This window comes from Equus caballus, chromosome 29 (genome assembly GCF_041296265.1).
Source record: "Equus caballus isolate H_3958 breed thoroughbred chromosome 29, TB-T2T, whole genome shotgun sequence".
NCBI lineage: Eukaryota > Metazoa > Chordata > Mammalia > Perissodactyla > Equidae > Equus > Equus caballus.
In genome coordinates this window covers 38,123,096-38,140,624 of record NC_091712.1, presented here as the reverse complement: position 1 = coordinate 38,140,624, position 17,529 = coordinate 38,123,096, and the positions used below count along the sequence as shown (strand labels likewise).

Genomic DNA, 17,529 nt, shown 5'->3' with positions numbered 1-17,529 from the left:
TCATCTTCCACGCGAAACTTCTCGGGCACTGCAGAAACGGGCCCTCTCGGAATGGAAGAGCAGGCTCGTGACCGTCGACCACCACCCCACTCAGCACTGTCCCAGGACAAGAACGGATTCCGGTTCCAAAGAAGAAGAGGCTGCTTTACGTTCTCCTCCGATCTCAATGGATCATTCCTGCCCAGAACTTAATCTGCTACTTCACGTACGTTTTAAGCATCATTTTAACAGTGTTAAGAACCTGGCGATCTGTTCCAGTTGTGGCATGTTTCTTTCATCCTTGTATTTGCACCCAAAAGAAGGCCTCATTTCCAACAGACACTCAGTACCAGCTTCCTGAGCCATCGAGAAAATGGAGCCATCAAGAGAAGCACCACCTTCTGTCATTTTTACCAAATAAATACCAAAATTAGACTTGCTCTATTTTCTCCTGCTTCTTTGGTAGGGAGTAAGAGGGGGACAATGAGATTTCTATAATAACACATGATGGAGAAAAACAGGAAACCTGAAAAATACGAATCTAGATCTTGGAATATGGGTATTTGTGAAGATTAGAAAACACAGCCGAAGGGAACAGATAACATTTTAAACACTTAATATGGAAACTGGCCGAGAAGGCAGCTTTTTAAATAGTGGGAGATGATTTGATATGGGAAACGAAACACAGTTTCTTCTTGAAAAGAGCAGACAAACTGCTAGAAATGGACATCTTACCTTAAATACTTCCATCGGAAGAGGAAACTTTGTGGCATCAGTAAGGGATTTTTCCAGAGCACATTCCCATTCAGAGGTCATCTTCAAAGGATAGATTTCTGTATCAACAGCAAACCAGAGAAGAATTTAAGGACTAAAACGTTCTACTGGGTGGTTCTTTCTTGAATTTTATCTTGCCAGGATTTCGTAATAACCAAGCAAGCTCAGCAACCGTAAGAATTCACACCCTACCCGCCATAAAAGGCCACCTGCTAAAGGGATTTTCTGAAGTTAAATGCCAGCTTGGGGTTCTCCTATCAGAAATGAAGAATAAATTTAATAGGGCTCTTCTTCAGGGAACATTTGCATGCATTCTGTTGGCATTCTGTAAGTAATTTAAGGGTATAAATCACATTAGCAACGTCTTCAGTCATCCACCACCCCAAATTCCACATATTACCTGGGAAGTAATATCCACTGATGGAGAACTTATTACCTGATAAATTTCTAAACGAGAAAGCACTCTCGTCTGGCATTTTCAGTGATCACAGCCTATTTTTCACTAAATCTCTAAGCTCTCGTATGCTAAAAATAGCCCATGTAAGTCGGAAAATTATTAAAAGGTAAATTAAAATTTACCAACCAAGTTTAATATTTACACTTGAAATGTTGCGAACACACCACATGTTGCCTATATTTTTCCCCAGGCGGCGGCGGCGAGAGAGAGATTTACGAATGGAGGTTACGCGGTCTGAATGCAAAAGGCAAAGAAAGAAATTTGTCGAGCACTGTTTTCACCAATTGCTGTAACTGCAGGGGAATTTTATGATCTGATCTCAACAGATTTAAGACCTTATCAAATAGGATTTGAAGAAGCACTCACTTAAGGCAGATATGTTTATACCCTCCCTCTATCAACCCAGGCGACTTCAGACAGACAGATGGGGTTTGAATATGAATTTAAGCACAGCTAAAAGGCAACATTAAACCTTTGGGGCTATATTTTTAATTTCTTGCATGTCTGCTTTTTAGCATGCAGCCATATATTCGGACGCTCGTAGCTTCTGGCCTCACCTTGAGCTTGAAGCCCCCCGTGCTTTAGCAGTTCATTTAGTCTTTTCCGACTACCCTAATTATGGTCGGCGAAAGATGCTCCCGGAAGCAGCTGAGTTATCAACACTCTGCCCACTGTCATCCGTTGTCAGTTACCCAAAGTCACATCAAGGGTTATTAATGACCAAAGAGGCTCCCTTCATGCATAGTGTCTACAATCCTTTCTAGCATTTTGTTTATACTCTTCTACCCCTGAGAAATTTTTTTCCCCAACGTGGCATTTTTATGTCAGAACAAAAATAGGATGTGATTCTTCTTGGTAGTAACTAACATATTCAGGGGAACACCGCGGGGCCCCAATCAACGCCTCTGCAGAGATGGAATGAATGGCTTCTCCAACCTCCACAGGTGAGAAGGGGGTGCTGAGGGAGAATCACTTATCTCTCAGGGTCCCACAAAGGAGCAGAGGAGACAGTCCCTGGAGCCCTATAGATCGGCCTGCGAGGGTGAGAAGGATGCCCTGGAACGCACGGGGGTCCAGCTCGGAGGCACCACATCTGAATCTCGGTGAAGGGGGAGGCAGTTCAGAGCACCCCAGGAAGCAAAGCCCCGTTCAAGAGGGGCAGGAAGGAAACGACAAAGGAGAGCCCAGATCTCTAAGTGGACAAGAACAAGGTCACTTTCCCAGCGACCTGGAAGCAGATCAGAGGGAGTTCAACCTTGGCCTGGGGATCAAGGGAGAACCAACTCAAGAGAAAGGACAGCGACTTCCAAAGACAAGACCACAGGAAGAGTCTGCAGACGTAAGGGATGAGGAAAAGGGAAGAAAAGGCCCACTGGATTGGCATCCTGAGCTCCCACGGTCTGTAACTGAGGCCCCTGGAGGTGGAGAAGGGGCCCCAGAGACAGACAAGAAGGTGAAAGAAGAGCGGTTAAAAAAAAAAAAAAAAAGATACTCAAGGCCAGAGCAGTGAAAACCCAACGTGGCCACAGTTAGATCCAAACGACCAGGACTGAGCGAGGTGCATGCAGACCCCATTAGGGATGCTCATAGCCCTCCCGGACCTGTGTTCACACACACTGGCAGAGTGGGGCTGACATCATCTCTCTCATGCTAAAACAGAGACAAATGTAACAAGAAGCCCAGTGCAATGGACCGAATGTTGGCGTCCCTCCAAAATTCTCATGTTGAATCCTAACCCTTAGCTAACGTGAGGGTGTTAGGAGGTGGGGCCTTTGGGAGTAAAGAGGGCATGAGGATGGAGCCCCCATGAATGGATCAGTGCCCTTATAATAGAGACCCCAGAGAGCTCCCTTGCCCCTTCCACCATATGAGGACACGGCAAGAAGACAGCCGTCTGTGAACTAGGAAGCCGGCCCTCACCAGGCACCAAATCTGCTGACATCTTGACCTGGAGACTTCCAGCCTCCAGAACCATGAGAAAGAAACGTCTGTCTCTTTTAAGCTTGCCCAGCTGCTGGTATTCAGTTATAGCAGCCCCAGCTCACTAACACATCCAAGTTCCAGGTGGTTTCTGCCCCATCCTTCCATCCTAAGAGTCTTTGTCTTCTTTCTGAGGATATTAAATCCTACTACGGAATTTTACCCCACGGCAAGCCATCCTTCTTTTCTTAAAAAGTGAATGTCAATTGCACCATTGTCAGTATGCTCGATGGCCTGCAAAAGCTAGCCACCTACTGGCCTCAGGAAGCAGACATCAATATCCAGGTGTGTTTCATCAGAGAGGCACCTGGTTACACCGGCAAGTTTATGGACAGTAAATAGAACCATTAAAAGAACATAAAACATTTTCTTAACATGATCGTGTTGCAGGTAATTTAATAGAGTGTGTCACGTCAATTTCTGTTTGTGGGAAGTAATAAGCAATTAAAATCCGTCCTGATTCATCTTTAACTAGACGCCTGGGCGAGGATGAGGCCGTCTCCCTCTCTGCCCGCGTTGGGCTGGCTGTTCCGCAGTGCATGCTGGCAGGAGGCAGGAGTGCACAAAATTGTCACGGTACGGCCTCAGATTAAATGAAGGCCTTGAGGGGCGATCCCCTTTTGCCATGCACCCCAAAACCTCCACTCCTTCCTCCTCCACCAGATTCTCACCAACGAGGAAGGACTAATCCGTGGTTGTGAAGCGATAACAGACAGTGGAAAGTGCTACAGACTGGATGTTTGCATCCTGCCAAAATTGCTATGTTGAAACCCTGACCCCCTCGACATGATGCTACTTGGAGACGGGGCCTTTGGGAGATGATCAGGGTCAGATGAGGTCATGACAACAGAGACCCCATCATGGGATCAGCACCCTTCTAAGAGCAGACCCCAAGGGGCTCGCTCTCACTCTCTCTCTCCCCCCTCCACGCCTGCACACATAAAGAGGCCATGTGCACACACAGCAAGAAGGTGCCATCTACAAATCAGGAGGCGAGCTCTCACCAGAACTCAACGATGCTGACACCCTCCTCTTGGACTTCCGCCCTCCAGGACTGTGAGAAAATAACTGGTGGTGTTTAAGCCGCCCAGTCTATGGTTTTTGTTATGGCAGCCTGAGCTGACTAAGGCAGAAAGCAGTAACTCTTTTTGGACAAAGAAACAGTTCAAGTAGGAAGCATCTGAATTAGAGTCAGAAACCTCCTCACTCCAGGAACTATCTAAAGCAGAAAGAAAAAGGAAAAAAGAAAGGTTGACATGAAGGTTTTTGAAAGGCAAAAAAATATGGGGAAAAAAAATCTAGAAATAGAGATTAAAAAAAACCTCAAAAAGTTTCATCTCCTTAGCTTCTGCAAAAATATCTAAGATTCTATCTTGCTTTCTAAACATCAAGAAATACGAAAGCAGGTGGGGCCTCTAAATAACCCTTGACCTCAACAACCTACTTAAATTTCTTAGAAAACTAAATATAACCATAATCCTCTCATCACAGATGGAACACCTAGAAAATGCCAGTCACCCGAGGTACCTTGTAACATCAGCAACACAGCAAATGTACAATTATCCCCATTTGACAGAGGAGGAAACAGGTTCAGAAAAATAGGGTAACTTGCACGGGGGCTCTGCAGCTACTGACAGAAGCAGGAGGAGAAGCTACCTCGGACCCTGACTCCAAGTGCACGTTCTCACTACTTTCCCAGGTTTCTGAAGCTTGATTCACACGTGGACCCTTTTAAAAGAATAAAATTATCCTGAACCCCTGGGCCATATTCCTGTGCATCTTATATGTTCTGGAGCCATCCTGGCTGCTGAACAAGGAAACACATCAACAAAGGGCATCTACATGTTCTGACTCAGTTCTCAAAAGCTCCCCTAATACATTAGGGGCAAAAGAGGACGGCAGAGCCCTCGCCACTTTGGGGGTGTCTTCACCCCGGGCCCTCCCCTCCACATTGGCTTCCAGAGCCCCGTCGATTATGTGGCTCCTGGAAGGTGGACTCAGCTGGTCCCTGCCTTCCTTGTAGACATACTCGACTTTTTATTCAGTCAATTCATTCGACAAGTATTCACTGAGCGTCCGTACGTGCCAGCCCTGTGCCAGGTGCTGGGGAGACAGCAGTGAAGGAGGGGGACTTCCAGTTAGAGTGGCTGCTAAAGTCCCCTCATGAAAGATCTGAAGGAAGGGAGGGAGGGGCCGCGCCAGCACGGGGACAAGCAGCATTCCAAAGAGGGGACACGCTGAGTCCGCTCGTGGAACACAGCGGAGACCGACATGCCGGAGGATAAAGGAGGAGTGGAGCTGGTCAGAGATAGCTGGAGAAGGAGCTGATCACAACGGCCTTGCCCTCAGCACTGAAGGGGGCCAGGCCTCGACCGGGAAAGCCAGACTCACCAAGAATTCAGGAAGCTACTGCCCCTTCCACGACTACCTGCTGTCTTACCATTTTCTATTCCTTCACCCATTCTTCGCCGAAGCTGGGTTCCACGTGAGCACCCACACGCACCCCCGACCGCCGTGTGTGTGTGAAGTGGGGTGGCTCCTTTCCCTCTTGAATCCTCCCCACCCCAAGCTATCTCCTCTGAGTCAGGCCAGCAATGGAAAGGCGCACTGACTCTAGATTTCTCACTGGTGGACATATAAAAGGCAGCACCTCCTCCTCAAGGTTTGGAAGACAACCTTCCTAGCTACTTTCCATTACCTCTATTTGCATTAAACAGTTGAGAAATACTGGGCGCCATAAAAAGCAGAAAGCATACATAAAAGCAAAGCAAGAGCTACGATTATTTGTGGCCAAGGTGGTGGTGTCAGTGGGGGCGCTTATGGGGCATCGAGAGCAGGGGGCACTCCCACGGCTTATCTCAAAGCACACCCAAGGCCTCTACCACCTCCTCTCCTCCACCCCCCTTCCAAACCGACTCCTCACCATCAGCTGACGCTGCACACTTCTCATTTATTTAAGGATGTTTGGGAAAAAGAAAAATAGCTTAATATTCTCCATGCAAGTCGGAAATTTTATTCCCACCTATATTTCAGTTAAGGAAACAGTGCTGCCATCTAAGTTTTACAAGCCACACTGGGTCCTAAAACTAATTTACACAAACCCAAAATACTGGGTTCCGTTCCCACGTGTAAAACACGGGTAATAACTACCTCCCCAGGTGCTGTCCTGCTGAAAGGTAACAGAACCCGATTTCATCCTCTAAGTACGGCACTGGAAGAATGAGGAGGCGGACTGGAAATGTCCTTTCGCCTTTTATTGTCTTCGTCCCACTCATAACCTCTCCTGCTGACAATTTAAATGTTGGGAACATAGCTTCTTCTGCTGGTGCCCGTCCCAAAGTCTTTAAGGACTCCCGAGAACTCTTCAGTGAAAGGGACAACTCACGCCCAGAAAATTACTAAGACAAGTAAACGCAATTTATTCTTATCTTATAGAGACAACAAACTATCTTAAAAAAAAAAGAGAGAGCTCTCATATGCAAATGTTCCCCAGGTTTCCACCGTGGCACTTTCCATTCTTGCTTTTGAGGACCAGTCTCATGATTTCACAGCAAAGGAACGTCTCCGAGAACCTAAGAAGCTACTAGCAATCCTTTGCTCTGCTATAAATTTTTACACTGGCAAATATATGCTTCTCCTAAAATTTATAAAGCAATTAGATACTAAGATTTATACACTCGACTTTCCACGCAGAGTAAATTTCTCCTGCTAGGCTATGAATCCCAAGGCAAACGTGAGCTGAGGTTTCTCCTCACAACCCTCACAAGCCCTTTGTTTGCATCATAGTCCAGAATTACTAGGGGTATAAATGGATTTCTTGGCGGCTTCTCAAAACGTTGACAATAATAATACTCATAAAATACCATGTTACATGCCTATACGCCTGTCAAATTCAACACAAATGCAAACACGTGAGATACAGACCCAGGAAGGTTTTTCAATTAAAGCCTTTGAGTGACAGAAAAGGGAAATATAACTCCTAAGCTTCATGGACTCAAGACTAACACTGGCAACTAATAGGAGAGGAAAAATCTCTGGCAATTTTAATAAAGCAAAGAGCTGAGTTGTCTTTGCTTCCAATATACCTGTGAAATTGACCAGAATGAAGATGATTAGTTTCTGGAAGAAATGAATATCTCTTCCTTGGCATCTTGAATTCCATAAGAACCCAATATTTTTGTTCTGAGACTCCCCATCAAAAGGTTGATACGGCCAGTAAGGGGCAGAGGAGGTGCGGGATGTATGGGCAAGGGACCTGGGGTTGGAACTTCAGCACATCCCCCTTTTAAGCTGGGGGACCTTGGGCAAGTAACTTAACCTCAGTCTCCATTTTCTCTTCTGTGAAAGGCAACAGTCCCATCAAATACGCAGCACTTTTTTGGAATCAAAATAAACACCACGGCAGATGTAAAATCACCTGGCACACAGTAAACATTCAAGAAGGGTTATTTTGTAAACACTGAGATCTTTGCCCAGTTAGGTATGTCAGAAAGCATAATGCACTATTCTAGCCAATTAAGCCTGTGGAAAGTCATTTGACAGTGTTTTTGAAGCTAATTAAAATCTATGATGTGCCAGAAAAAAATGCATGATGATTTTCTCTTCGCAATTTCCAGGTCAGAACAGATTACACAATGATAAACATTTAGTTTGGATGTTCATATGGATGGATATGGATAGAAAGATGACAGATATGGATGGGTGGATAAATAAATAAATGGATGGACGGGTGGGTGGATGGATGAAAATGGATATGGATATGGATGGATGGATGGATGGATGGATGGATGGATACAGACAGATGGATGATGGATACGGATGAATGGATAAATAAATAAATGGATGGATGGGTGGGTGAAGAATGGATATGGATATGGATGGATGGATGGCTGGGTGGATGGATGGGTAAGCGGATAGATGAGTGTGTGGATGGAGGTAGGATGAATGGATGGATGCATGCATGCATGGACAGATGGAGATTTCAACCTACTTCCAAGACTACCAAAATCCCTAAAGAAAAAGGGAGAATATGACCAAGTCCCAATCCACTTGGTCTTTCATTTCCAAATCAGCAATTCCAAAGGAACTAGATCAACTTCACAGCCTCCAGCATGACTTTCTCCTTTCAGAGCACTTTTAATTGAGATCCTGGGTTTTATTCCCTGTAGAAACTATTCTCAAGTTCAAATGCTTAATAGTCCCATACTCAGACGTCCAAGATATCGCAGAGCTAATAAATTTTCCAGAGACACATCCAGGAAGATATCCCATCTTTTTCTGAAATACTTTGCAGCAGCCAAAGCTTCAGCTCTTACCTGAAGGTGGGTCCATTCTGTATTTATTCTCTTGACACCAACCAACTGGTCGAAGTCTGTAATCCAAGTAAAACAACCACTGGTCATAGGATTCAGTGTCCTCCAATCCCACATAGCGAAGGCGTAATCTTCCTCCAACATTTTCAATCACACTAACTATCCAGTACTGAAAAGGGTTCTGAGAATCCTGAAGTTCTATTAAGGAACCAAGTGTAATGAGGTCTATAGGGCCTTTCCCTCGCAGAGGCTGTTCAAACAGAAGCAAAACTCCTTATTTTAAACTTTATTTTAAGGTTCTCATGGAAACAGATGACAGCAGAAGATAATATTTTTTTCACACCATCATCCAAGCTATTGGCAAACAGTCTGGTGTTTCCCCCACCCCCATCCTCTCCCACAGTCATCGCCCCCTCCCCTTCCCTCTCGTCCCACACACACTTCCATTTTAACCCAACTCTGAATCCAACAACAAAAATCACAAGTAAATAGAAAATAATAGTTTGGGCTAAGTTCTCGACAAACAAATCACCCTTCTTGGATAAAATGGCATTTGTTAGAAACTAGTATGCTTTTAAGAAGAGTTATACCCGAATTTGCCTTGAGCTAGAAAACATGTGGTAGCAAAATGTCGACTTTTCCCATAGGCAGATATATCTAATATGGGGCCATAAATTTAGACCATGACTGAACAGGTATTTATCTGACGATGGCCTCTACTGTAATAACCAAGACCCTCTCAGAGTCTGACAATGTGAGTCAAGCATGAATGTGTGTAGACGACATGCTTAACAAACATTAATGATCAGCTAAATTAGACTAGTAGGTAAAATTATTTCTACATTTTACCCAATAGTTGGTTGAGAGAATATATACAATTATTGCCCCATCTAAGCAACCTTCTTAGCATATGACAAGGGCATTTGTTCAGCCAGCCCTGTGGGCAAATATGTTAAAAAAAAACCCTAACAGATTAAGACAATGAAGGGTGAACAACCATCATTTTGATTTGTTAACCAAACAATTAAGTTAGTAGCCATTAAGATAAACAAATACATCAGGTGAAATCGTCACAAAACAAAACCCAACATTTGTATATTAGACAATGGTATTCCAAATTATTAATCTCTTTTCTGAGAGGAGGCAAACTTATGATTAATGATAAGAGAAAACAATGATATTGTCAAAATTCACACCGTATTCCTTGTTATTTCCTCTGTGTTTTCCTCTTTTTCAGGGGCATTCATCAAACAGATTTGGTAACAATAATTATTTATGACCCAGTACATTTCTCTTCCTGTTCTATTTTATATAGTATATATTAAAATGTTTTATCATAAAATTATTTTCAAATGAACCATCAAGATGGCAGGTGAAACTATCTTGCATTCAATACCTTAAAATTGCCTTAACCACACTGAAGTATGGTTAGCCATTTCTCCTCTTGTTTTTGTAAGGGAGGTTATCCAATTATTACTTAACCCACGTGTGTTTAAATCTTGGGGTTATGCCTCTGGAACAGAAGCCTTAATAGAACCATTTATCCAGCTACTCCAAGACGCTCCCAGACCACATAGATGCTTAGCTGTCCATTACACAAAACAGTTACTCTAAATTTTATTTTACATTCACTAATACAGGACAGAGGCTTAAACATATAGTATAGTGGGAAGATATTCTAACATATTATTATTTAAAAATGTGTTCACATAGAAACAAACTTCCTATTTATTGATTGTACCACAGGTGAAAACTTTTCAACGCCATTAGAATCAGTAACCTAAGGAAAAAACAGGAAGTTAGGCCCTTTGGGTACAGATTTCTGTGTGTACTCATGTACCTGCAGAAGGATATATGCAAAGGTGCTGTTAGCTTTGAGCCCACGTAACTGTGATGCTTGAGACATAGAAAAGCTGTGTAACAACAATACATACTCCTTCTAGAAGGTTGGCCGGGGCTGTCCGGGAACCAGTCAAATCACGAATGAGAAATTCTGTCCAGTCCGTATACTTCTCTTTGATTGCTGGCGAGACAAAGGAGAGAAAACATACTTCAACACAGCAGTGGAGGATCAAATACATTTAAAATGACAGCACTTTTCTGTAGATACATGTTATTTCAACGCTTTTCTTAATTTTAAGCGCCTTGCTTAGGTACTAAAATTGCGACAAAAAAATCTGTCACCAATGGGTGACTTCACACCACCATGTGCCTAGATTTCACTGGGCATCAAGGAGATTGAAGAATATGAGGTCTCGAGGTCCTACAATCTATTTAGAAACTTCTATGGACAATGAAGATATTACAAGGTATGTGATTCAGGAGGATCCAAGGAGACAGATAAATGAGGGCTAGAAAAATCAGAGAAAGTTTTCCAGGTGGGAAAATAAAACCAGGCTCTGAATTATATAAAAGGTTTATAAAAGTAGAGAAGAAGAAGAAAGGATTTACAGACTGAGAGGAACAGCTTATGCTAACGACAGCGATGGAGCAAGGGAGGAAATGGAAAAAGACAGTGCGGGAATTGGCCAGGTAACCATAGTCTGAGGTTAAGACACCGGGAAATAACGTTAAGAGGCAGGAACAAAATTATGCACAGCCAACAAAGTCAACACAGATGTTTAATAAACAGGAGATTTCTGCAGAAAATGAATCTGGCAAGAGAAAAAAAGTTTAAATGGAAACAAAAGCAGCTAATGGCAGGAAAACCAATGTAGAAGCTACTTAGTTAACTACGTAAGAAAGTGACAAAGCCCACAACAGGGGTGCCAGCTCTGTGAGTAGGGAAGGGATGCAATGGAGACTCTTTTGAAACAAGAAATGTCAGACCTGGGAGGGCACCATTCTACAAGTGCTTAGAACTCAAGACCTGAGAAGAACATAACTTCTTGGCACATCTCCCCAACCTACCAATCTCCAAAGGCTTCCCAGGTCACATCCCCATCCAGGAGAGGCCCTGAGCCTTCCCAGGGCACCACGGACTCGCAAAATCAGCCACAGGAGAGCAGCACGCGTGCCCCTGATTCCCATCCACCCACACTGAGACTCTGACCTTCACGTCTCATGAAGAGCCAGCGGGCCCACGGACACGGCCCAAGACACATCCCATACTTAGCCTTCCTGAAAGGTTCAAGACTCAAGTGGTTTGTACATTGTTTAGAGGCTTCAAAGGCTTGTTGCAACTACTCCAGCTCAAACCTAAAGGAACAAAGTTATTACAAAAGGAAACCACGCCATCTGGTGTGGCGGGAATTGCCAAATCACAGCATGGGGAAGAGATGGGCTCCATGGTAGGCTCTGCCAACACCGGCTATGTGACTTGGAGTGATTTACTCAATTTCTCTTATACTCAACCACATCTGTATAATGGTGCCAACAACATTTTGCTTATGGGTGTGCAATAAGGATTAAAGAAGACACCTATGTCAATAAAATATAACCAGACCTGACACATTCTAAGCAGTTAAGAAATATTAGCTCTTTTTTTGTTATAAGTACATACTAAATTATTACACATTCTCACCAATTATTTATTATTCATTCTCGCAAATTCCAATGGAAACTTTCAACACCCTTTGGCAGAACCGCCAACAGAACGGGGAACAGTGGCAGCACCTGCTATTTCCATCACTAACCTGCATCTCAGTCAATATCACCCCATCGCCCATTAATGGTGAAAAGACCGAGACACACACCGCAATGGAAGGGGCTCAGGAAAGGCCGGAAAGTCCAGCTTTAACTTGTACTACGGTGTCCTAGTAACAAAGATCGACTCACCCACTCCTCTTTCACCACTAGATTTTTTGTTTTCTCAGATAAAACAGCCTCTTCCTTATTTTATACCTACCTACTCACATGCAAATGCACATATTTGGGGCACAAACTGTGCTGTTGTGTTCTTTTCCATCATTAGCAAGTGCATTTTTCAATGCTGTATCATTTTTCAATGCTATACCCATTTTTAAATTAGCCCTTGCTGTGGACTGAATGTTTGTGTCCCCCAAAATTCTTATGTTGAAACCTAATCCGCCAGCATGAGGGCATTAGGAGGTGGGACCTTTGGTAGGTAATCAGATTTAGATAATGTGATAATGTATGGCGTCCTCATGAACGGATTAGTGTCCTTATAAAAGAGACTCCAAAGGCCAGCCCCGTGGCATGGTGGTGAAGTTCGGCATGCTCTGCTTCAGGGGCCGGGGTTTGCAGGTTTGCATCCCAGGCTTGGACCTACACCACTCGTCAGCCATGCTGTGGCGGGGACCCATATACAAAACAGAGGAAGATGGCACAGATGTTAGCTCAGGGATAATCTTCCTCAACAACCACAAAGAAAAGGAGACCCGGAGAGCTCCCTTGCGCCGTCCATCATGTGAGGACATGGAGAAGACAGCTGTCTGTGAACCAGGAAGCGAGTTCTCACCAGACACTGGATCTGCCCACATCTTGTTCCTGGACTTCCAGCCTCCAGAACTGTGAGAAATAAATGTCTGTTGTTTATAAGCCCCCCAGTGTGTGGGATTTTTGTTACAGCAGCAACAACGGACTAAGTCCTCTTCCACGCCTAGGGTTACTGAGAAGGCCAACAGCAATGGCATCCGAGATAAATTCATTAACATTTGTATTCATCTTATGCTTTACAAACACTGTTCACTTACTTCATCTCTCTTGATGATCCTAACAATGTTAGGAGGTGGTTTTTCTTAACAACTTTTGCCCAACTTCTTAGAGAAAACTAAGGGCAGAGCCAGCCTCAAACCCAAGAATTCAGACTCCAATCTTACATGTAGTCTTTCCACTACAATCCATGACTCTCAGAAGCTTTTCATACAGATAAATCAATAATTTAAATTGCAGTCTTGATAGAGATAATATAAAAATGACTGTCTAAACAAAAGGTTCAAGATGAGGACAAAACATACAAGTATACTCAATCAATATGCATTTCATATTTCATCATAAAAGAATGATAAGCAGCATAGTCAAGTAACAAATGGTGCTGTCTGACAGAATTTATGTCTATAACCACGAGAAGAAAGTTCAATTTTCCACTTGAGTTGTTTCTAACATCCATATAATCCAAGTTAACATTTAAGTTAAAATTTTTTAAATATGCAAGCACCCTATGAAGACATGGTGCCATGTTGAAATTTAAATGGTCTGAGTTATAGGAAGAGAACATTCGAGATGACTCTGAAATTTACAGCTCATGAGCCCTTCGTTCCAGAGGTCCCATAACTGTCCATTATGGTCTGCAGAAGACTCGGAAGTGATCTTTCATAAGCCACAGAATAGCTACACAAATTACTCTCCATGGAAAATACATCTTAGTTGTCAAGGTACACCAACCATTTTAGGTTCAAAAATAGAAAAGAAACAGCTCTCAGGAATATTGTTAATTTTAAAAGAAAAACTGTTTTTTTTCTTTTAGTTGACATTTAGGTGTCCAAATCCAAAATTTTCAAACGTAAAAATCTATTACAACAAATATCACCATATATAAAAGACTGTGCATAACAAATTTACAATTCCCAGCCAACAGACCTATTTTAAACAATATTTAATTCAGTTAAATCCTAATATAATAAAAGTTGCCTGGAAATTCCTTAAATGCACTGCAACAGAAGCTGAACTGCGTTTTGCCACGTGTCCACATAAGCTTCTAACTGGAAATTTTAAAACCGTAACTTTTTATTTACTGCAGAACGTTTCTCTTCAAAGCCTCGAAATCAAGCAGTATGGACATAATGAACAATCTCTCTCAAATGTAAACCAATTCCTTGCCCTATGGTCGTTATCCTTTTCTTCCAATTGAAGGACTGATCCATACACGAAATTTCAGAAAACCCACACCCCTGACTACAACATCAAATGTGAACTCCAAGGCAGGGAAAGACATCATTTTTTTTTTTGAATCTGCAATTTCAGGTGGAGGAAAGTTTATCCACAACTTGGTAATCATTTTCCTGTGTTTTTAATTTATAGAGAGAAACTTCCAGAAGTTCATAAGAAGAATAAAATCAGCATCGTTTTATAAGCTTCTCATGAACAGGTTTTCAAGATTCTGTTCGGTTATAATATTATACAAACATGCAACTTTACTTTTTCAAAACTCCAAGATACATTCCTTTTCTTTTTCTGTCTGTGATGAAGATTGGCCCTGAGCTAACATCTGTTGCCAGTCTTCCTCTTTTTGCTTGAGGAGGACTGTCGCTGAGCTAACATCTGTGCCAGTCTTCCTCTATTTTATGCGTGACGCTGCCACAGTGTGGCTTGATGAGCGGTACTAGGTCCGCACCCAGGATCTGAGCCTGCAAACTATGGGCTGCCAAAGTGGAACGCGAGAACTTAACCACTGCGTCACAGGGCCAGTCCCCCAAGCTACATTCCAATGACACCCCTTTTGGGGAGTAATCATGAACAGGAGTTTCAGAAAAAGAAAACACACACACACACTTTGTTGTGAAAACATTTAGAGATGGCCCCAAATCCCACAACAGCTTTATTAGGGGTTAGAAAGCTGTCTTTAAAAAGAATTCCAAATAAACGGCAGAAGATTGCCATAAATTTTCCAGAATTGGGGAAACCAATTTTGTTGGATTTCCAGCCTCATCAAGCACATGTGAACAGAGAGAGTTCAAGGATTTGTCACTTCTCAAGGACATCGTTTCCCATGGACACCGGTCTGTGGGTACAAAGCCACCCAAGAGAGTGTCCATTCAGGTGGATCCTGAGCACTGAGACCAGGGCTGGGGTCCACAGACATGCTCCTCATCTCTCATTCCGTGTCACCACGTCCAACAGCCAGGTCCACGGAGAAGACCGGCTGCACCACACCTTTCTACTCATTCGAGAGATGGGAGAATCATCACAGTATAATGAACAGTAAGGCCACTTCCACTCACCCTGGATAAAAGAAAAGGAGTTTTCGTCATATTCCTACATCTTAGAGCTTAAACGCACAGAGGATATTTTGTTGTTCTTCTTTCTGGCAATTTTCTGAACTCACTTTCAACCAACCCTTCTTTGAATTTACTTTGTCAGTCGTATTTTTAATTTTCAATGGTTCTTTCTTGGTCTTTGATCGTTCCCTTCTTCTAGAATCTTTCTTCTAGAAAGGTTTTTTCTTACCAGAGACCATTTCAAAACCTCTCCTTATGGTAATGAGAGGAATACTTCCTCCTCTGTGCCCCTGCTGATGCTCTCTGACCCCTGGGGTCGTTTTCTTGCTTCTCTATCTCCCTCTCTCTCTCTCAGATCACAGGCTCTCCTGGAGGGTCTGGTGGTCCTGGGTCACAGAGCGTAGCTAAATTGGAGACAATGGAAAACCTGGAGGTGCCTCGGGTCCTGGAGCAGAGCTTTCTGACTCAGAGAGTGGGAATTAGGGCAACTCCCCTCGTGAAGCTGACTCCCAAACTAGCCTGACTGGTTGTCCCTAGACAGTTCTGTCCATCGCCCCAGAGATCGGCCTCGGGGAGAAACATGTGGTTTCTAGGCCTTGGTTGTACCAATGGGGCCGGGGGAGAGAGGGCCTGGGGAGTGCTCTGACTACAGGCATCCCATTGAACCCTGTGACTTTCAGCCCCACATGGCACTCCCACCCACCTGGCACTGAAAGTCCTGAGCCTGTGGGGGTCCCCAGGTCAGCTGCAGCCCCTAAGTGTGTCTAGGGTTGCAGGAGCACCCCCATCCTTCAGCAGTTGCCAAGCCTTCATCAGCTTCCAGTAGCCAGAAATATTGCGAAATTTCTTTTCTGCACTGGTCACTCTTCAGTTCTTTGTGTTGTTGGTTTATATATTTTTTATTCCTTTACTATCATTTTAACGGGGTCTCTGGAGGAAGAAGAGATAAATAAGAGTGCTCAAGCCCCTGAAACCCCTAGCTCACAAGAGAACTGAGCCTTTTCAACAAGATGTTGGGCAGCAACCTTTGACTTAGGAAAGTTTTTTTTTTCTTCCCTTGGTGAGGAAGATTGGCCCTGAGCTAACATCTGTGCCTATCTTCCTCAACTTTATATGAGGGACGCCTGCCACAGCATGGCTTGATAAGCAGTGCACATGTCCGCACTTGGGATCCGAACTGGGAAACCCCAGGCTGCCAAAGCGGAGCAGGCGAACTTAACTGCTGCACCACTGGGCCGGCCCCTAGGAATTTTTTAACACTGACTTTGCTAAAGAAAAGAACAGTGGATCTTAAATTATAAATGGAAGCACTTACACTTACAATTAAGAATAAAAGACTATTGAGTTCCTTCCCTTAGAGATTTTTAAAGGCAAGAATCTACATTAATTTTTCATAGAGGGCTCAAATTAAACTGTTCCTACAAACAGAAGGACAGATCAGAAAATGATTCAATAGGAAAGATGGGTTCCTACTATGTCAACGGACCACATTACATACTACTGGAGTTCAAACATGCAAATCAAAGTATTCTTGTCTTTAGAAATAAATACAAGCCAGATAAAAGACAGAACTTGTGAAGAACGTCATAAAAATTATATATGCACACACACACATATATGCTCACATTCCTTAGCACTTGTCATATATAAATTGGAGGAGAAGTTTCAGTTCAACCTTTCAAGATCCTTTCAATTGTATAAATATACTTGTATAATTACAAGAAGAAATATTATTATTTTGCTCTGAAGAATAGGATTTAACAAAGACGTTATCTAAGGACTGTTGGTCGCAAACGACAGAGACTTCTTGTAGTGATGACATTAGGTTGAAAGAGGAAAAATAAGTGGTATGAACCTCAGAATATTCTACATAATGAGAACATTTAATATTTAGGCCATAATCATTAAACCCTTGGTCAGTATTGATGCAGAACTTTACCAAAAGAGGCCTCTGCTACTTAATCTTTTACACATCACTTAAAGTTTTCCTCAGTATTGGGAATGAGAACAGGTAAGTGATTTTTTGTTGAAATCAGCTTATTAGGGGGCCATCCTGACTTTTAGGAGCGACTACGTCATTGGGTGGTTGTGGGGATTAAACAAGAAAACAAATATAAACGTCCCAGCA

At 43.1% G+C, this 17,529-nt stretch overlaps 1 protein-coding gene across 7 annotated transcripts in view; it reads right to left on the bottom strand.

Annotated features, from left to right (window-relative positions):
• SFMBT2 (Scm like with four mbt domains 2) overlaps positions 1-17,529 on the bottom strand; it is a 244,773-nt gene that overhangs the window by 116,543 nt on the left and 110,701 nt on the right. For 6 of the 7 annotated variants that reach the window (XM_001499964.6, XM_005606941.4, XM_005606938.4 and 3 more), the window contains exons 5-7: positions 10,437-10,525; positions 8,506-8,752; positions 715-812 (exon numbers count right to left, since the gene is read on the bottom strand). In XM_001499964.6, the coding sequence (XP_001500014.1) occupies positions 715-812; positions 8,506-8,752; positions 10,437-10,525 (434 nt within the window). Of the gene's footprint in view, positions 1-714; positions 813-8,505; positions 8,753-10,436; positions 10,529-17,529 lie in introns of those variants that run through there. The other variant, XM_070255304.1, reaches the window with a different exon arrangement.